Consider the following 20,425-nt stretch of genomic DNA (forward strand, 5'->3'; position numbering starts at 1 on the left):
CTTATTCCCATTTCCTATCTTTAATTACAGCAGTACAAGGAAAAAAATAGACATATTTCTTTGAGTATGGGAACCCAATTCCATAGCTAGTTCATTTTTCACATAGAAACACAAGTGGTTTCCAAAGACTTTTTGTTTGGAATTAGAAACCTCTCAGCCCTGGGCTCTTGCTGAATGATTAGCTTTGAATATACGTAGCTCCACTATTAACTACATGGCCATCTAAGTCACATGACATTGTTACTACCTCCTAGTATGAAGGGCAGCACCTTTTCAGCATTGCTTTTTGAGGATTTAGATATGAAAACATCTTGCAAACAGCCCAGCACCGTCACTGGCTTTTTACTTTCTGAAATATTATTGGAAACAAAATATCATTTTTATGCTTCCATAAAACGAATGTAAAAGATTATGGCTTCCATCAAAAGCAGTCTTCTGGTTTTATTCATATAAATTCTGATAATATTTATTTAAAGCACTCAGTAGCTCCACGATCAGCTGCCTTTAAAAACTAAGCAGAAGGAATAGTTTGTTCGAGGCATCATAATTTGAGGTAGCCAGTCCTGTTTCCTCTAATACTGAAATGTCTTTGTAACCTCCCAACTTTTTATGGGACTGTGATCCTTTCAGGAAAAACCTACTGATCATTAGACTCATTTGGTTTGTGATTAACTCTAATTGCACTTCAGATAAAGACTTGTTTTACCTAAAGGATAAGATTCCTGCTTGAACAGAAAAATGTAAATGCAAAGGTCTTGTGGAACTCATGCAGCAGTGAGTAATGTCTCCTTACTTTTGTGAACAGGACTGCCATGCTGAATGTTACTGTGTGCAACCTCTCTTTCTGTGAAGGTCTAGAAGGCAGAATAGGTGTTACCTCAGCAGATAGCAGTGCCAGTATATCCTTTCGCTGGACGTTTTTGAGCGACCTTTGGAATCCCTGCAGGGAATGAGGGGCCGTATCTCCCGTCACGTGCCAGTGGTTGCAGGAGAGCCGGTGCTGCCCTATCAACCTGCTGCATGGTCAGTCTTGAGGTGAAATCACTTAGTGGCAGGGTCAACGTACTGCAGATGGGAACTTCAGCACTGTATGCCAGGTCGTAAGTGTAAGCTGCCTCTTAAGTCTCATCTTTGCAGTGGTTATTCTTAGGAGAGTCAGGGAAGTTCTGATGCCAGAAGAATTGCTATTATTAGCTTGAAACTGATAACAAAACTGCCATCTTTTTCAAGCTGTGATTGCCTCTGACTTGCTTGCTTCCTCTGTGCGTCTGTTGTTCCCCGGTGCTTGCCGTTGCTTTTATCACAGATTGGATTCATTGGTGATGTCATTGGGTGACTCCAAGAACTTTGCAGAGCTTCCTTGTGACTCCCTTCCTTCTTGCTGCCTTTGACATTTTTCATTTAGTAGGCCAGCTCCTGTTTGGATTACTTATGCCAGTAATCCCTATGCTGGTGGTGGGATAATTAGAGAAAGCTGAATTTAGCTCAACAGGGAGGTCAAATTTTCAGATACAAGACAGTATCCACACTGAGCAGTAGAAGTGCTTTCTATTAGTATAGAGTCAATACTTCTAAAATCTGTCATTTTAAAACAGGAGTCAAGTGTGGCCCCAAACCTTTCTGCCACTGAAGTCAAACACTTTATGACATTAATAAAAGAGGGTTGCACCAAAGGTGCATTGTCTTCATATTTCCAGGTCATAGTCCTTAATTCCATAGGGACTGAGTGTCAAATATTTGCAGGCTGGGAATCAGAAAATATGAGCTATTGGATAGTAAGGCTATCCCATTGTCTGGCTTATGAATCACACAGTAACTTCAATGTAAGAGAAGTGTAAAAAGCCCACCAGATCCTTGAGTTCTCTGAGAGGCCTTGTGCAGTTCTCATCCCACTGAAGTCTGCCATGGATTCAGCAATGTATTCACTTGTGGAATGACAGCCTGAGGCTTTCATATCTGTACTATACTACAGAATGAAACTTTTTACGACATTTTTACTCTTTAGTTTAATTTAGTCCTTGTAACAATCTCCCCTAAAAGGGAGTAAAGTTGATTTAGAGAGGATGAGAACATAGAACTTAGTCCATGTCAGGGACTAAGTTTTGTGACAGGATGTGTCACGTACTGAAATACATAATTAAGAAATCGTATGACTCTGTTTTTATAAGCTGGTCTTCCTCTTCCTTTCCAGTCCCATCACTCTCAGTTTTCATATGCTGTTCTTCTGATTGGAAATTATTTGTGTAGCAAAGAGTTTCTTTCTATACTTCACCAGCTGTGAAACAGAGAGCAACAACACTGCTCCACCTCCCAGGGAGATGTAAACACGATGAACTACTTGTGATGAGAGAAACCACTGAAGTTTGTCAGGTGGACAGAAGATTGGAAAGAAAATTCAGGTGTGAGAGAAGGGAGGTTATTGTTTAGTCTGAGGTCAAAGACTAGAGAGAGAATGGATGATTTGTGGATAGGCCAAATGTTGAGCAAAGAGATAATTGATGCATACCAGTAGAAGAACTGTAAACATGATTCAGGGAAGTTTTGAGGCAAAGGTGATGGCCTAATACTGCAGAAGAAAACAACATGGTGAGAGTGAGGAGCAATACTGTCACATCCTTTTTTGTGGTATTTCAACTGTACATTCTTTGGAACAGAACTTCATCCTGTATCTGAAAAGCACTTGGAATATTCTGGGCACCACAAATATGGTCAATGAAATACGGTCCTAACTATAAAAGAGGAACTATGTAAGTAATGGCTCATTAACCATGCAAAAATTGTGAAGAGGTAAACCACTTACAACTTCACAGTTCATGATTACAGGAAACACGCTGGAAATTGAGTTATGAGCACTCTTTGAATGGAGGTAAGCAGTAATGAGGCAAGTGGAAGTGAAAAGATACTCCCACTCTGCTAGCTTGGTAATTGCAAAGGACTGAGCTCTCAGGAGAGGAGCCAGAAGTCGGTAGAACACAAGGACAGCAAGGGTTGGGGATATGGTCACAAAGACCGTGAAGAGAAGGGGAAATAAGCGAACAGGGAAGAGGAAGATAGCATGGATTTGAGTTGGTTCACCTTGGAGCTGTAAACAGTATATCTCCAAAGGAGAAAAGCTGTAATGATAAGTAATGAGTCATCTGTCATTGGACCAAACTGCACCTCAAAAATGGTAATCAGTCACCAGCTGCCTTTTCCATCGGAAGGAAAGGTCCTAGTTGACTTGTCACACCATGCTGCATACTGATCTATTGGCCTCCAAGGCTTTGGCACATAAAGCCTTTTCCTTTGAAAATTGTCACACATGGCAGCTTTTACGTGCAGCGTCATGTTTCCCCTGCCTGGGCAGAAAACACAGGCGAGGGGAGAAGTTTATGTTTCACTAAACCACAAGAAGTAAGATGGTAGGCTGCCGGCTCTTTATTCGCATAGGAAAATAGTGCTGCTCCATCCCTGCCTACTCCCCTGGTGCGCTCGGGGCACAGCACTATGACCAGCTGAGGATAATGTCCCCTTGTCACTCCCAGGACAGCCATACGGTCTGGTCCGCTCCATAGTGCCCATCCCTGCCCTAGCCAAATCTGTCTCCTTTCCCCTCTGCTCCTTCCACAGGTGGGAGAGAGGAGAGGTTGGACCGTGCTGGCATTCACCCCAAGAAGTTTTGCGTGCAGATAGGATTTTCTGGAGCTTCGTCAGTAGCAATGAAATACTCTAGTTTAACAAGGCAGTAAAATAAATTGTGCAATAGCACTCTGATTCTTACCGGGGCTGCCACATGCCATATTCTGTTCATACTTCCAAACTGTTGGATCAGAAAGCAGAGCGCTGCACTGCCCACACAGCCTATAAAGCCAGCCTGGATCCAGTAGCCAGGTGACCTGTTTTGCAGCCCATGGGAGTCAAAGGCCTGAGCAGCACAGGAGCCAGAGTTCATGTGAAATGAAGAGACTTCAGTGTTCCGGTACAATTAAAAACTCTGAACGGTCACAAAATTTGCTTACATAAAGCAGATATTTACATTCTTCCATGATTATGTTTTTCTTCTCAGTTTCCCTCCCTGCTAGCAGAAACAAGCACAGCTGACTTTGTACACATGAGTTTTGGTGCCGTTTGGCATTGTTGAACACTTCTCCAGTCCTCCCCTAGCTTCTAGACAGCGAGATCTGCTTTGAGATGGAAGAATAGCACCCTCAAGAGTTGACAGCCACGCTGCTCCAGGATCCATAGCATGCAACAGACATCCTTCCTCTTTTGGTGAAATAACTCCCTGACACATGTCACTGAAGGAGCAAGAACTTAAGTTTTCTCTTGATACTAGATTTGAAATATTTGGTAGCAGTCACTGTTCATACGAAGGTGGAAATATACATTTGTGCTTGTCTGAGGGATGATCAGCTGCTAAACATCTCATTTGCCTTCAGAGAAGGAGGGACAATAAAAAGACAAAGAATTGTCTTATTTGTCTAAGCCTGGGAACCTCGTTTTATATCATATTAAAATAATTTGAACAGGAATTTATGTTTTCATGTAAAAAGAGATTATTTTAAAGTTCTTAACTGAGATAAAAGGGGTCTAGGTAAAAAAAAAAATACTGAGCAAACCAGTCCTTAAATTGTGGGGACTTGTTCCTTAATTACAGTAATTAGGAATGGAATCCGATCCTAAACTTTCTGATTTACTTTGAATTTCTTTTAATATGTGGTTAGGCCTTAATTTCAGAATTATTATAAAATGTGAGAGCATTTTAAGACTACAGAGGCGTAGGTATTGTTATTAAATGACAAACTTAGTTATACACTTCTGCTGTTTCATGCAGCACTGACCTTTTATTTTAAACGTGTATGGCTTATTCCTGGTTTTGCCAGCTTCACAGTAGGATAAGGTCCTTCGAAAGCTCCGAGTATAACGTGCTCACCAGCTGCGATTCCAGATGATATTTCTACCAGCAGGCAAAAAGTCCAGCTCTGGGTTTCTCCGTTTTCTGGAAACAAGTTCACTTGAGTAGAACAAGCAGGATTTGGACAGTCGGGTGCAGTCGGGGACATTTTACTCTCCACTCTGAAGCATCCAAAACTCGCATCTGTTGCAGACTTGAGGCTTTTCCTCTGCATCCTGACTTTGTTCAGAGGTCTTCTTACTAGCGTTTTTGTTGTTTAGACAGCGCGAGAGCTCCCTGTGGACCGCGGAAGCACCCCTTCGAGGCACTGCTGCTGTGCTGAAGCCAAGACATATAATTTTAGAAAACATTGTATCCAAAAAGAATTTAGGACTGATTTTTTTTTCTGTTGATAGTGAAGAGTCAAAAATATATTCTGTAGTCTGTAAATTAATATGTCTCCCTGCTGTAGTTACAGAATCCGTTCTCCTGAGAGGATACTAAAGCGCAAAAGCCAGCTGACTGCTGGCCTTGCAGTTCACATGTGCATTGTGTGATACAGAAACATGGGGTCCTGGAAAATTGTAATTCTGTTTCCTGTTTAAGAGTTTGTCAGTTATTTTTAATTGCAAGGAATCTGTCAAACCCTTTCTGAGCAAAGAATTTACTGTCACAAGTTTCTAGTTTACTAGAACATCCAGGACTAAGAATTGCAGCTTTTTTTTTTTCTCCAGCCATCGCTATGTTTGAATCGTTTTCTCTGCACATCTTCCTGTAGCGATTTTAGGCCTACACCTGCTCCAGCCGGCGCACCCTCACCCCTCCGAGCTGCAGCTGAAAGGGGGGCTCCCCGGAACGCTGCGGCTTTGCCCAGGCGCCGCGGCGGGAACGCACCGCGCTGGCCGAGACGCGCAGCTCCTCTCTCCGGTTCCGCGGTGCGGGAACACCGATCGCCGGCGCCCGCAGAAGACGGAGGCTGGGCAGGCAAACGGCGCCTGGAGGGAGGCTGCTGCGGGGGCCCGCGTTACCCGGCCGCTGCCGCGCCGCGGGGAGCGGGGCCCGGGTTGATCTCGGGTAAACGCCGGGAGCCGGTCCGCGCCCCGCACAGGTCGAGATTGCTGCGTGTGCATTTGGGGAAATCCGTAATTAAATTTACCTGCTTGATTGGTGCGGAGGGTGACGGGGGAGACCCGCGCGCTTATCCCGCCCTTCTTGCGTGCGGCAAGGGCCGCGGGGCCGCCGTCCCGTCCCGGGAGGGCAGCTCCTCCGGGCTTGGCGGAGCGGCTGGGCGGCCGCCGCGGAGCGGAGCCGGGCAGCTCCCGCTGCCCCCCGAGGTCTCCGCCCCGGCCCGCCGGGAGCCATCCCCGCACGGGTCCTAGCGCCGCTCGGGACCGGGCGCCGTGGGTCCTGCTGGGTGCGGGAGAGCCCCGCGGGTCCCGCCGGTGAAGCCGGGCCGCGCTCAGAGCCCGCCGCCGGTCGAGCTGCGGCTCGGGTCCCGCAGGCAAACACCGGCGGGGCGAATGTTCCCGACCGGCCAAATATGTGCAGGTCCGCGCGGGTGATGGTGAACTTTGAGACTTTCTCAAGCGCCGCCGGGGAGCCGCTGGGTCGGAGCGCTCGGCGCAGGGGTGGGAGCGGGCGGTGGAAATGTACCGGCCGCCGCCGAGCGGCCCCGGGCAGGGAGGGAGCGAAGTCCCCGCGCCGTTTATCAGCGAGGAGCCTGCTCGGCGACGGGGACCGGGGCGTGCGGGCCGCTCTCCCCCGGCGGCTCCCGGGGGAGGGCGGGCGGCTCTGCCCCGCCGGGGCGCTAAGACCCGGCTGCGCGGCGGCCAAAGGTTGGACACTAGAGGGCGATCCCCGGGCCGGCTGCGGGGTGTATATAAGCGGCAGGCAGGACCCGGGCAACCCACTAGCAACAGGGCGGGCGGGCAGGCAGCGAGCGGGGCTCGGGCGGGCTGGGGCTGGGGCGGGGGACGGGCTCCGCGCCGTGCCGCGCAGCACCGTGCCGCGGTGCCGCTCGCCGCCCAGGGCCGGGGTGCCGCGGGCTTGGCAGAGCCGCCGCTGCCGCCGCCCCGTCCGAAAGCTGGATTGCAGGAGCCCTTCACCATGCCCGGCAGACTGTAGGTGCTTCATGGAGCAAGCCAACTTCTACGAGGTCGACTCCCGGCCCCCGATGAGCAGCGGCCAGCACCACCAGCTCCAGACTCCCCTGCCCGGCAGCGCCTACAGCTACAGAGCGGCTCCCTCGGCGGCGGCACCTGCTGCGGGCGGCGCGGAGCTCGGCGACATCTGCGAGAACGAGAACTCCATCGACATCAGCGCCTACATCGACCCCGCCGCCTTCAACGACGAGTTCCTGGCTGACCTCTTCCAGCACAGCAAGCAGCAGGAGAAAGCCAAGGCCATCCTGGCCGGGGATTTCGACTTCCACAGCATGCATGGGGCCGGCGCCGCCGCCTCGGCGCCGGGGCACCAGCAGCAGCACCACCAGCAGCCGCTCTTCGGCTGCGTGGCCGGCTACATGGACGGCAAGCTCGACCCCCTCTACGAGCGCATCGCCGCGCCCGGCTTGCGGCCGCTGGTGATTAAGCAGGAGCCCCGCGAGGAGGAGGAGGTGAAGTCGGCGGCTCTGTCGGCCCTCTACCCCCACCACCCCCCGCAGCAGCACCCCTCCCACCTGCAGTACCAGATCGCCCACTGCGCCCAGACCACTATGCACCTCCAGCCCGGGCACCCCACGCCGCCCCCCACGCCCGTGCCCAGCCCGCACCACTCGCACCACCCGCACCCCCCCGGCGGCCTGCCCGCCGCCGGCCCCCTCAAGATGATGCCCGCCGACCACCGGAGCAAATCGAAAAAGACAGTGGACAAGAACAGCAACGAGTACCGGGTGCGCCGGGAGCGCAACAACATCGCGGTGCGCAAGAGCCGGGACAAGGCCAAGCAGCGCAACGTGGAGACGCAGCAGAAGGTGCTGGAGCTCACCACCGACAACGAGCGGCTGCGCAAGCGGGTGGAGCAGCTCACCCGGGAGCTGGAGACTCTGCGGGGCATCTTCCGGCAGCTGCCCGAGAGCTCGCTGGTGAAGGCCATGGGCAGCTGCGCCTAGGGCCGCCCCGGGACAAGGGGGCTGCCCTGGGACTCGGGGGGCTGCTTCGGGACAAGGGGGGCCGCCGCGCCTGCCGCCGGCCTGCCCTCGCCCCCCTACAGATGCTATACGTACTGGAGCGCAGAGATCTCAGATTGTTTGGGGGGGTGGGTGGGTGGCTGTTTTGGTTTTTGTTTGTTTGTTTGTTTTGGTTTGTTGGGTTTGGTTTTTTGTTTGTTTGGGTTTTTTTTAACAGTTAACGACCGATACAAGAAGCCAGGCAGCTGTAGTATTAAAAGGTTTGTGCCTTAGGGATGACATACGAATAAGCTGAAAATATGGTGGGTTTTATGAGGAGAAGGGTGAGGGGAAGGCAGAAATTCGAAAGCCCACGTGTCTACACAGGGTAAATAACAATAATAATAATAATAGTAATGAAGCACATATAGCAATCCAGATGTGCCTTAAAAGCTGGCTGCAGGAGCTCTGGGGCTTTCTGTGCCCCCCAGTCTGGCAGGGCATGAGGAAAAAGGGTGATGGACATGCAGGCCTGAGGGATGGGACCAGGCCCACCCCAAGCTAGCCTGTGGTGTAGCAGGCGGGGGCAGCTGCGGAGTGCCTGGCGAGGAGAGGACTGAGGCTGGGACACACAGTGCCAGATGCCTCTTTGGAGCACTGAGGTGTGGGGCGGCTGCCGGACTGCTGCCAGGACTGTCCCAGCCTGGCTGGGCTGCCTCTGCCGAGCCCTGTCCCTTGCCGTGGTTGGGAGCAGGGCAGGGGCTGCCGCTGCTGCGGGACTGATGGACGGCCTGGGACTGACGGACCAGCAGCTTGCGAGGGAGTGTGGTGAGCTCCCTCCATCAAATGGAAGAGCAGCAGTCTCTTGTACTGTATGTCACGACGTGGCGAAGCACAAATGAATAAATACCTATCAATGCGGGTATTTACTATGAACTTTCAGTGTATTTTGCTTTATTCCAGGACATTTAGCTCCTGTCCAAGTCTCTGTCTGCCCAAGCTGTGCCTCATGTAATGTGAAAGCCTTTCCGTGTATACTAGCTACACTTTATTTTTATTGCATTACCTAGATCTTTGCCATCACACGACTTTCTTATCTGGTGACAGAGACTATGCCCTTGTGCTGCAAAGTTATTTTATTATTTGTGTGTGTGGGTGAGTGAGCATGAGTGTGTGTGGCTTTCTTCCCGTTGTCCCAGGCTGGCTGCTGCCTCCTGACCCCAAGGCAGGGATGTCTGGGAGGGGGCGCGGGACGCCTGCGGTGGGGTGAGGAGGCTCGTCCCTGGTGCTGCAGGACCTTTGGACTCTGGAGCTTCTCCTAGGGTGAGAGAAAAATAAACAAACAAATAGGTCCCCTTCCAGGGAGCGCTGGTCACCACGCAGAGCGTTTCTTCCTCATGTCATAGCTGCACAAGAATTCGTCCAGTTGAAACAGTCATGACAGGAGGGGAAAGAACAAGGTGGAGATGTGAAGCTGTTGGAAAGCATGACAGCAGGAGCGCAGTGCTGGGTGCATGTGTGTGTGTGCGTGTGCCGTGTGCGTGTATGGGTATGTACACATATATGTATATGCACACACATTGGTGGGGCTTTTTTGAATTTGAGGGGGGGACTGCATATAAAGTTTGTCGGAAGTCCTGGTTACGTTCATAAATAAACAGCATATATTCTACCATAACCATCCGCCTCTCTGTGTTCCCGGTTCTTTTTCTGGAGCAGGAGGGCGAAAGCTCTCCTCTTCCCCCGGACCACGCATCCCCCTCTCGGCTCGCACCCGCTTCCCCTGCCAGGGCTGGGGGGCCGAACGCCTTCCTCGTTTTCGCCCCAGAGAAATGAATGCACGGTCGCCTTTCAGAGAAGGGCAATTTCCTAAATACTTGTGGTGTCCGGTGTGTGCCTGCCCGCGAGCCACCCCCCACCCTTCCACCCGCGCCGTCGCCGGGCCGGGGGCTCGCCGCCCCCCCGGCGGGCTTTGGGAGGCGGTGAAAGGAGCCGGGAGGGACCAGGAAGGTGAGCGAGCGGCGAGTACGCGCATCCCACTCGCACGCGGGCTCGGAGCCTGCCGCCGGCTGCCCCAGCCAGGGCCCCGTCCGCCCCGGGGACGCCGTGGGTCTCCGGCGGGGCGCGGGGGACGAGCGGGAGCACGGGGCACAGCGGGGACTGGCGAAAGGAGGCCGCGGGCAGGGCCGGGCCCCGCTCGCCCGTCAGCGCTGCCGCTGCCCGTCCCTTCCCGGCGAGACGCAGCCCGCGCCCCTCCCCGCCCCCGGGGAGTTTCGTCCAGAGACGCCGCCCCGGGGCTCCTCGGTGTCGACGGGACGCGGGGCACGGCTCGGGCTCCGGGGGAGGGGGGGCCCACCGCCGGCGGGAGATCGGCCCCCCGCCGGAGGCTCCCGCCCCGCCTCGCGCTCCCCGGGGCTGGGGCCGGCGGCGCGCGGAGGGGAGGTGGCGCGAGGCCCGGCGGCGATAGGGCCTCGCGCGGCGAGGCGGGAAGGGGCGGCCGTGAGGGAGGGGCGGCGGCGGCGGCGGGGGCCGGCCCTGAGGTGAAGTCACGCGCGGCGCGGCCCGGCCCGTGGCGCGGTGCCCGGGCGTCGTGTGGGGAGGTCAGCGAGGCGCCCCCGGCCGCCGCCCGGCCTCCCCTCCGCCGGGGCTTCGGGTGGGCGGGGGGCCCGCGGCAGGGCTGGGGCTGCGCCTCGGGCGTGTGGGGGAGAGCTGCCCCAGGCCCGTCCCCCTCAGCAGCACCTGTGTCCACCCTTCGCTGGGGATGGTGAACCACCTGGGAGAGCTGCACGCCCCGTCCCCCGTCGCTCATTGTCCCCGTGGGTGTCCAGCATGGCACCTCAACAACAGAAATTAAGCACCCCAAAGAGAGACTGGGACCCCCAGGTGAGTGACCTGGCGATGCCCAGGCCATGAGGAGGCCATGTCCTCACAAGGACCCCCAACCACACCTCAGCCCAGCGTGGGCGCAGCCTTGCGAACCCTGCCTGGCCCCTGGGCTGGCGGCTGCCCCGCGACAGGTCGATTGGGGCCAGCTCTGAGGGTGCCGAGGGGCTTTGCCTCCTCCCGGCGGGGTTTGTGCTGATCTGCAGAGTGGAGGAAAGGTAAGGCTGCTCCTCTGAAACCCGCCGTGGTGGTCGATCTGCAAGCACTCGCTGCTCGGGATGGATAAAAGATGAGTGTGGGTCAGGATTAAGGATTTAGACAGGGCTCTGGGCAGCTTGATCTGGTTGGAGATGTCCCTGCTCCTTGCAGGGGAGTTGGATTGGATGGCCTTCAAAGGTCCCTTCCAACCCTAACCATTCTGTGATTCTATGGTTTTAGTTTTTACTTAAGTGTAAATAAGACGATTCAGAGCTGGTGATTTTCCAAGGGAAGAGTTAAATTCTAGTGGTGTCGGGTGAAAATAATGACTTTTACTTGTGCTTCCTTCCTCCCCCAGCCCTGCAGAGCTGTACTCCCATCGGGTATGATGTGCCCTACTGAGTAATGCCGTCCAACGTGTAAAGTGGGGAAACGCTGTTATCATTTGAGCAGAGATTATTGCAGGGTATATGTGGGAGAGACTGTAATCTAGTGGTTAGAGCATGGGAATACAGTCCTGGTCGTTTTGAGTTATGTTCTGAACTGTGACTCACCGTGTGTGTGTGTGGTTTCAGCAAATCATTTATGGCCTCAGACAAAGCAGATTTTTCCATTAATTTAAATGAACTGTAGATTAAACAGGTCTGCAGTGGCAGAAGGATCAACCATTCTATGATTCAAAATTAAGATCACCTATCTACCACATAGGTGTTTCCATAGTTATATAAACACAGCATGCCCTGGAATATTGCGAAGGGTAAATTATTGATAGCAGAAAAGTGTTTAGAGACACTTGCCTTAAACACAGTGCCAAAGCGAGCAGCGTTCCCTAATCCTAACCCTAACTGTAGGCTGAGCCTTCGACAAGGCCCCCAGCCGTGGCCTAGACAAAAAAGTTGTCACAGCACGGCACTCTGCAGCCTCTTGGCTCTTTTTGTAGCCTGTGCTACAGGCTGCCTTTGGCAGCCCCCTCCCAGCCCTCCCCAGCTGCAGCTCTGCATTCTCTTCCTTTCAACCTGAACCCTTAGGCCGGCACGCGGCTGAGCCTTCGACAAGTCCCTAAGTCATTGCCTGGATGAAAAGGTTCTCACAGCAGTGCAATCAGGGATGTTTATCTTAACACCAGGGTCAAAGCAAGCAGTACTGCAACACTCTGGTCACATGTGTGACCCCATGCCTTGCCCGTTTCAGCAGTACTTAGGCATGTATTGTAAATGCTGGGTGGTGGAAAGGATTTTTATGCACTGTCTATCTACTCCAAATATCACAGGACAGTTGGAGCTGGAAGGGACCTCTGGGGATTGTCTAGTGCAGCACACACATCTGAAAACAGCTGCCAGTCCACGCTGCTGCAGAAGAGGATGGCAGGTGGAGGTTGTGCTACTGTGGTGTGCTGTGGATGCAGCAGGTAAGTGGGGCAGGACCACGGGCAGGAGCTGGCCTCACATGTGGCATTCCCAAAATGGCAATGTCCCCACACACACCCTGCACCAAGACTTTATCCTGGCTTGGGCTTGAGCATATCCAGCACTGGGCAGGGTGCTATGGGTGTGTGTATAGTCAGCGGCATTTGTCTTTACGACCGCGGGGTGGCTTTTTGAAAGTTTCCCACCAAGCCTTTTCCTTTTATATGCAGCACTGCTGCGATGCTGCCAGGCTCTGCCTGTCCTGCCACACAAGTGTGGCTGTGCAGTCCTTCCTTCTCCACCCTTTGCCCTCGCCAGTCCCAGACGTGGGGCTGGGGACACAGAGGGGGTGAGACATTAGGGTGAGCAGTGTCTGTAGCTGGGTGAGTAGTCACATGTTGGGGAGGAAGGGAGTAGTTGTCTGCTAGCACTGTGTACAGAGTTGAGAGATTGCTCACCATAGCGAAGTCCTGCAGCAGGTTGGGGGTGGCAGAGGAATGTCAAGATTTCTCAGTGATTTATTTTTTTCTGCTGTGATGGGCAAATTGCCCCTGAGGAGCTTGCCTCATCCACCTGCTTCCGTGGGCTGGAGGATAGGAACGGTTTTCGGAGTGCTCCACACAAATTTCCACACTGAAGGGGGGCAGTGGAAGATGTTTTGCTGCTAGGAGAAAGTAGGTGCTTCTTGACGCTTTGCACTTACTGGTTTGAACTTACTGGTTGAATTGGGTTTGACTCAATTCAGTGGTGAAAAGAATGGCAAATGTCTGAGTAAAGAGTGGTGGAACAGGCCCACTGCCCTCGCTTGGTATAACAGATGAAGTAAAAAATAATGTTTCATACATTGACATCTCTGGTTCTAGGCATCTTTCTTCCTGTGTGATGAAATCCGTGTTTATACAAGTGAATTGATTATGGAAATATCTGTGTTTCAGTGTGATTTGCTGTATCATATCTGAGGTAACTGCATTTTAAAGCCGAAGCAACACTTAGTAATAACAAGAAATTTCAGAAGAATCAGAAAGTCTGTCCAGATAATTAATTCCAGCTCATATTATATTATTAATATATATTTTTTAATGGTACTATTTAGTATCTCAAACCTAAGCTATGGATTCAAAGAGAGAAAGTCAGCCCTTATCCTGAAGAGTTTACAGCTTTGGAGGAAAATCAGCATGTGCTCATAGTTTATCGAGCACCTGTATATCAAGAGTAACCCAGTTCTGTGTAGGTAGCTTGAAACAAAAATCAACTATTTGGAATACAGATCTTTTTACGTCATTTCCATTATCAGGTTTCTCCTCAAGCCATGCTGGCGGGGTAAAGGCGGTGTGTTTACACTACCTTACCTGCCAAGTCCTTTGCTAGAGACTTCCACAAACTCCCTCTCTGTGCAGGAGCAATGGGCTAATGTCTTAAGGACTGTGTGGGTATACCTCTTTAATTGGAAGGGAATCCTCACAAAAGGGAATCTGATTCATTTACTCTAAATATTTAAGTGCAATTTTCTTAGTTTAACACCATCCTATTTTACTGCAGTATTGCATCTTGCCTCTGAAATTAATAGTTAACCACGGAGAAAGACAGGTCTGGCAGAATGGAAATCAGGCATTCTATTATCCCATGAGTCACGTACATGCAGAGAACCAAACAAGTGTCAGCCAATGGCTTTGAGCCCAAAATATGTCAAAGGGGAGATGTGTATCGTCATTTATATTAAGTAGATAGAAAGCTTGATGCCGTTCCCATTAAGGAGGTTGGAGTTCTGCCACTGACTTCAGTGGGAACAGGATTGGGCCCATGCGGTGGAAGCTGGCTCTGGTTACCTGCACTGACTATATTTTCTGAGCAGCAGGGCAACTTATATTTTAACAACATTTCCTACTCAATGGAGAGATTGAAGACCTCCCCTAGTTTTAGGCGTTACTCCTTCCTTTATTAGTCTGATGACTTGACTTTTCTTTGGAAATGTGAGGATGCTCGGTAGTAGGCAGCAATGGAGGCTTTTCTGAGTGCAGCTTCACTGAGGGTCAGTAGCAAGTGGCTCCAGAGAGGGACCAACACAGCACCTTTTCTGAGCAGGGTTTTGTGATTTCTAATTATTTACATTTAAAATAAAGAACCACATTTAGGAATTAACCTCACTTTAGACATTCAAACCACTTTCTCTGGCAAAATCCCATTGGAGTCATGGGAAGTCTTGGCTGGATAAATGACTCAAAGTGTTTCAGAACTCACTTGAATACCGGGGAACTTTTGTACCTCAATTTTCTCACTCTGGGTTTTTCCTCCACAGCTTCTAATGCATCTGGCTGTAGACCTGCCTCAAGAACTGAGTAAATGTTGGGCTGCTGCTATGTATTGGATCCATCATGTGATTTGTACCGAAGTCCCTCAGGGTGAGGAGATGCTGCGAACAAATACCAGTAAGTACACCCGAACCAGCAACTGTGAGATCAGGGCTGAATGCCATATCTGCAGTTGGTCACTAAGTATCACATATTCTAGCTTTTGTATACAAGCTTATAGTCATCTCTGTCACATATACATTTTGCTTTTATTATGTTGTCATTTATACATTAGGATTTAATTTGCTTTGGTGGAACCAGCTTCCATTTGGTGGACTGGGAATGTATATTCACTAGCTTCCAAAAAGTTATTTTCACATTTTTATTGACATGCCAGTTCAGTTAAAACCCTGGTGACAGAGTCAGGCTGAAATGAGTGTCTGTTGTTGATTCATAATTGTGCAAATTAGCATTTAGACTTCTCATAAAATAATTTAAAATGTGGAAGGCTATGTGCCAGTGCTGCTTGGTTCATTCCAGTCAGCAACCCTCCTGTGTTTACTGGAACTCATGTTAAATATCAAAAGAATGGGATTGCCAGAGTTTTCATACCAAAGATTTCTTGACCTATCTTATTATTGGTTACAGAATTTGCTTATTCCATTTGTTTCTGGAGGCAAGGGGAGTTGCTGTTGACTGCAATAAAACTAGGATTTGATTCCCTAGACTGCAGTTTTAAGAATAGTACTGCATTATTTGGCTTACTAAGTGAGGAATGTATATAATTACTCTATTGGCAACATTTATTTGAAAAAGTCAATATATGATTACCACATGAAAGCATCAAGTTCTGATTTTAAGTGAACATGTAGGTAACGTAAATAAATAAAGCTCTAGGTATACTGCTTTATGTTTGCATTGTGAGCAATAATATTTGCAAATATCACATAAAGAATTAGAAGTTGATAAAACCAATTTAAAGGTGGCCTTTGCTAAGGCAAATTCCAAGTGGATATTTCATGAGACCTATAACAATATATATATCATTATATATGAAGAATATAATTCACGTTTTTAATTTAGCTCATGTAATTTATTTTGTAATTTGGTTACCAAGTGGTGTAGGAGATCGGATTTTTTAGCTATCCATGCTATAACTGTAACTTTTATTAGCTATTTTGTATATGGATGATTTCCTTAGAACTTTAAACAGTGACATGTTTCTTGACATGACTGGTGTTTGTCATGACTTTTGTTCAGCAGCTGGTTATATTCCTCAGTGTTAATGTCAGTGACCTGGATTATCCCTGCAAGAGCTCATGAGCAACCAGCTGAGAGAGAGATTTTTCATGTATTCATTTAATTGAGTGGAATTTGCTCTTCTGCTTTCAGTAGCCGATAGGAGAAGATTTCAAGTAATGAAGACATTTTAGGGCTCAGCTGAATGCTATATATGTTGGTATTTGTATTTCATGCTTGTAACTGAGCAATGGTCACATACCTCTGTGCAAGATGCTTGGTCCATGCCCGATATGGATTACAGGTGTCTTTCCATTGCTTTTGCTGGGCATTACTGGTTGATTTGCAGGGAGCTTCCTGGAAGGACACAGAACTGTCTACATTTTCTTTCTTGGGTACGCTGCTAATAGAGAGAAAGTTTATGTATTGATGTGGCTGCTCTTCCCTTTGCAAATCATGCAGTTAATGATGATAGAAGCTCAGCTGGTGTCCTAACTCTGCTTGTTCATGCTGCAGCAGGCACTGTGCTCTGGACTAACTGAGGAAACAGGGCTCAGCAAATGAGCACAGCAAGACTCTAACATGAGTCTAGCAATGCCATCTCCAAAGTTGCTTTGCATGTAAAACATATGTGAAAGAGATAGCAGGTTTCCCTTTGTCAGCATGGTGCTGCAGCACAGGTCGTTGCAGGCCAGCTATACACAGGCACCAGTGAGCAGAAGCATGAACAAGGCTGTTGGAGACAAGGACGTGTGTATTTGCAAGAAAATGTGATGCTGAGGGAAAGTTAGAGAAGAGAGAGAAAAAGTCTACAGTTGGGATGTAGAAGTGAGGATATTTAGAGTTTGATTCTGCCAATGGCAAAATTTGCATTGAATTTAACTGGACTGGGAGAGGAGAGGTTCAAGGAGAGGAATCCAGGAAGAGGAGAGAGAGGGCCTGAGAGAGAACAAGCTGTCTGACATCTGCTCTTGGAGGGCCTAGCACTTGAAATGGTATCCAGTGAAAGACTGAGCATGTGTATGTGCTTGGTGATGGCAGGCAGGGTGTGGGCGTGCTGAGGCTACTTTGTTTTTTTTAGCTTTCATGCTATATAACATAATCTGTTTATTTAGAAAAGCGTATTTTTTGCCCTAGTCAGAGTCATTTCCCGTGAAAAGCAAAGTGCTCTTGCTGGAGGACTGCTGGGTTTTGTGAAATATGAGAATGACAAGAAAAGTTTCAGAAAATTTTGAAACATAGGGGAATCCTTCCCTGCATTTCTTCCATCACAAGGGTCTCACTCATAATTCCAGTGTGATGGAAGAGCAGGGTAAGGGAACAATTCAAGTTTGGGGCGTGTGTATATCCTGGTCACCCTTTCATGATGTATAATATGGAATACATCCTCCCACTGGAGGAGGAAACACATGGATGCAAGTTAAACTGGCTAGCAGCTAACATATTAGCATGTAACACAAAACTAGAAAATAAGGTTTTATGGAAGATTTGTAAGTTAGAGTGTGCTTGTCATCACAGGGCTTAAAATGCAGAAGTTGCCTTCTGATATTGCCATTTTACAGTGGGAAACTTGCCCCATAAGCAACCGTGAATCCCAGTGATAGCGTTTGTATGGCTGTGTGTGTACGGTGCAGCTAATTAGTATATATTGTTGCTGCAGTTCGTATGAAAATTAGTCCTATATGCTGAAAATCTGGCCCATTGTTGCACACACAAATTAAGCTGGTTTTTGCATGTATGTAGACTTTTCTGATTTGAACAAACAAATACAAGTTTTCAGGAAAATCTTGCATTCTGATTAGAATGTGGGTCAAAGGATCAGGAGATTTTCTAGCCAAATGGTATTTTCTGGGGATCAAAATGTATAGGCTGTACTAGAGTTCCTTTTAAAATGAGCTTTATAGATTTCATATGTGACTGCATTAGTAGAATCTATAATCTGTTGGCAGTTATGACTTCTGGACCTTTGCAATTTCAATAATTTTATGTGCGAATAAATGGCTCATAGGCAGCTCCCTCTTCCCAGCCAAAATAATACTGCTGACTGGAGAATCAGGAGGCTTAAAAAGAAAAGAAAAAAAAAAAGAAAAAGAAAAAAGAGAACAATAAATGAGGAGATTTTTTTCTTTTGTCTCACTTCTTTAGCTTAGTGCACTTGAGCTACATTTTCAAACTTTCACTATCTTCATGCTTTTTATTAAAAAAGCATTAATTCTCAGGAGGTCAGGAAGACATTGTTTTCTTTGACAACTGTGATCAAATCGTAGATTGGCAATATTGCTGAGTATCGTCTTGCATACCAGAGCAGAGCTGATGTGTATGAATCAGCCAGTGCAGATCTACCTGCATTGCTGTACGTACCCGAGGGCTTTGGGTCTCCAGGGCGGTCAGCAGGCACTCGGTTTGTGTGCGTGGATGACAAGATACACCTGTGTGAGGAAAGTCAGCTCGATCCTTCCAAGGCAGCTCTTGTTTAGCAGTGTATTGTAGTCACTGGCATTCAAAGGATGAATGTGCGTGCCAGATACCATGCGGAGGCACGGAGGAGGGAAGCAAGCCCAGACTACCTTAACTGTGAAAGAGTGACTCAGCTGTTTCTGCTAAGTTTTGAGTTTCAGCAGAATATTTTTTCCGCTATGCTGACAGCTTTTCCACCCACGTATTGCATATGTGGCTTTGTGCCACAGAGGTATTTTAGGATTATAAAGCCTAGTGTAAATTTTTAAAGTTACATATGAAAAAAGGTGCCTTCTGGATCTTAAAATGTATAGATTGTGTATAGAGTGTAGGGTATGTCTTTGAAAACTCCAGGGCTTGGGGGAGGTGTATCTCCATCTATCATTTATCTATTAGTATTTATTCCACCAGAACCTAATCAATGATGTTTACAGACATCTACATGTATCTACAGAAATAGAATTACTCTGAAATTCCCCCAAAGTTTTGGCACTGTTTTTATCATGGGGCAGTCTCAGTTTTTCACGTATCTGGTATATACTGTTCTTTTCTTGATCCTGTTACCGTAAAGCATTCCCAAACAATCCTGCAGGGAAAATAAAGAGGGATATGCAAAGAATTAAAACTAATAAAATAAAAAAGTTTCTTAATCTGTCAAGTGTATTGCAGTATTCAGTAAGTTACTATACTCAGCTGAAGATGAAACTGGACGGAGTGCGCTTGTGATATTATTCCGGCACATTGAGCCATTTCATGAGAGTATATCTAGTCTGCTTTGAGCAAATCATTTGTCAGTTCTTTATGCAAGACTGTAACCCTTGCTGTCACTCTGTGACTGCTGAATGAATCAGACATGGGAGGACAGATTGAGGAGGAGGAGGACAGTTAGGCACTGGGCTTGTGCTTGGTCATTTATGTCTTTAAGCAACCCAGCTGTGGAATCCAAAGGTTTGCTCTATTGTCACAATTTTTTTATGCTACAAGTGTTGATACAGCCGCTATCAAAGGCCTCACCACATCATGGGACTGGAGAAGAAAAACAGCAGATATCCAGGGAAGTAATGCTAGTGACCAGTAACCACCACTCTATGGCAGATCACTCCTGTAAAGCAGGCACGGCTATGGCTTCTTTTGACTCCATGTCAACTGAGGAGCAGTAATTCATTTGTGATGTCTGCAGCACTCCTCAGCTTTCTTTGGGGTTTGGATTATGGGGTTTGGGATTATATGTTTTCTTTTGGTCATTTATGAAGTTACTTCCAAAGAAAATATATAATACAAAATGACAGCATATATTAAGCATAAAAGCGTCATTATCCTCTGGGAGCTGTTGGAGAAGAAAACGCAGAGCCACTGAAATGCAACCCCATCAACTGTCAGAAGTGCTCACCAGCAGGTCAGCAAATCTCTGTGGTCATTGCTGGACAGATCTAAGAGAACCAAAGGGACAAATTACTTTTGTCCCCGGCTAGCAGGAAGACGCCAGCCAGGGAAACAAGCTCACCCTTTGTTTCACCCTCAGGCTGCAAACGGACCAGGAAATAAGTCCTTCCAACACCTTGCAGTGGATGCTGATCATGTTTTTCCTGTGTCACAACAGGGCAACTTGGTTCCTCCATTGTTTCATACAGTAGTGTTAAACGAAAAGGGAACAGTCCTGCTCCATAGCTGGAGCCCAGCCTTGGTACAGTTTATCACTCTAGTCTGAGTTTGGCCATTTGTGAGGCTGAAATTCAAAGTGAAACTCAGTGAGTGTGAGTGCCATGGGAACCAGAGCAAGCAGGAGGTTTGAATGGATCCCCTTAGGGTTTGAGCTGCCGAGTTTCATGTGGTACTAAAAAAAAAAAAATACAATGTCTCTGGAAAAAAATATCTGTCTGTGTCTTGAGGCAACTGTGGGCACCTTCAGCCAGCACCTGATTCACTAGTGAACAGTTACCTACAAGGCGTTTCAGCTGGCAGACACTTGTCCTAG

The 20,425-nt window shown here is 48.7% G+C and overlaps 2 protein-coding genes across 2 annotated transcripts; one reads left to right on the forward strand and one right to left on the reverse strand.

Annotated features, from left to right (window-relative positions):
- Positions 1–4,801: 4,801 nt before the first annotated feature.
- On the reverse strand, positions 4,802–6,981 carry LOC147599095 (uncharacterized). The gene is made up of 2 exons (XM_086758455.1): positions 6,030–6,981; positions 4,802–5,212 (listed from the first exon to the last, which is right to left on the reverse strand). Exons 1-2 carry the CDS (start codon positions 6,979–6,981, stop codon positions 5,151–5,153), a joined length of 1,014 nt encoding a protein of 337 aa, XP_086614581.1. The 3' UTR covers positions 4,802–5,150.
- CEBPA (CCAAT enhancer binding protein alpha) lies at positions 6,838–9,657 on the forward strand. Its single transcript, XM_086758303.1, has one exon. It carries the CDS (start codon positions 7,005–7,007, stop codon positions 7,980–7,982), a length of 978 nt encoding a protein of 325 aa, XP_086614429.1. The 5' UTR covers positions 6,838–7,004; the 3' UTR covers positions 7,983–9,657.
- Positions 9,658–20,425: the final 10,768 nt, after the last annotated feature.

Source organism: Chlamydotis macqueenii, chromosome 13 (assembly GCF_036417535.1).
Source record: "Chlamydotis macqueenii isolate bChlMac1 chromosome 13, bChlMac1.mat, whole genome shotgun sequence".
Taxonomy (NCBI): domain Eukaryota; kingdom Metazoa; phylum Chordata; class Aves; order Otidiformes; family Otididae; genus Chlamydotis; species Chlamydotis macqueenii.

Excerpts from the sequence above, each read along its gene's own strand:
- CEBPA (XM_086758303.1), top strand. The coding sequence starts at position 7,005 with ATGGAGCAAGCCAACTTCTACGAGGTCGACTCCCGGCCCCCGATGAGC.
- LOC147599095 (XM_086758455.1), bottom strand. The coding sequence starts at position 6,981 with ATGGTGAAGGGCTCCTGCAATCCAGCTTTCGGACGGGGCGGCGGCAGC. Across the intron at positions 5,213-6,029 it reads CCTCCGCACCAATCAAGCAG|CACAGCAGCAGTGCCTCGAA; the intron begins GTAAATTTAATT and ends TCTTGGCTTCAG.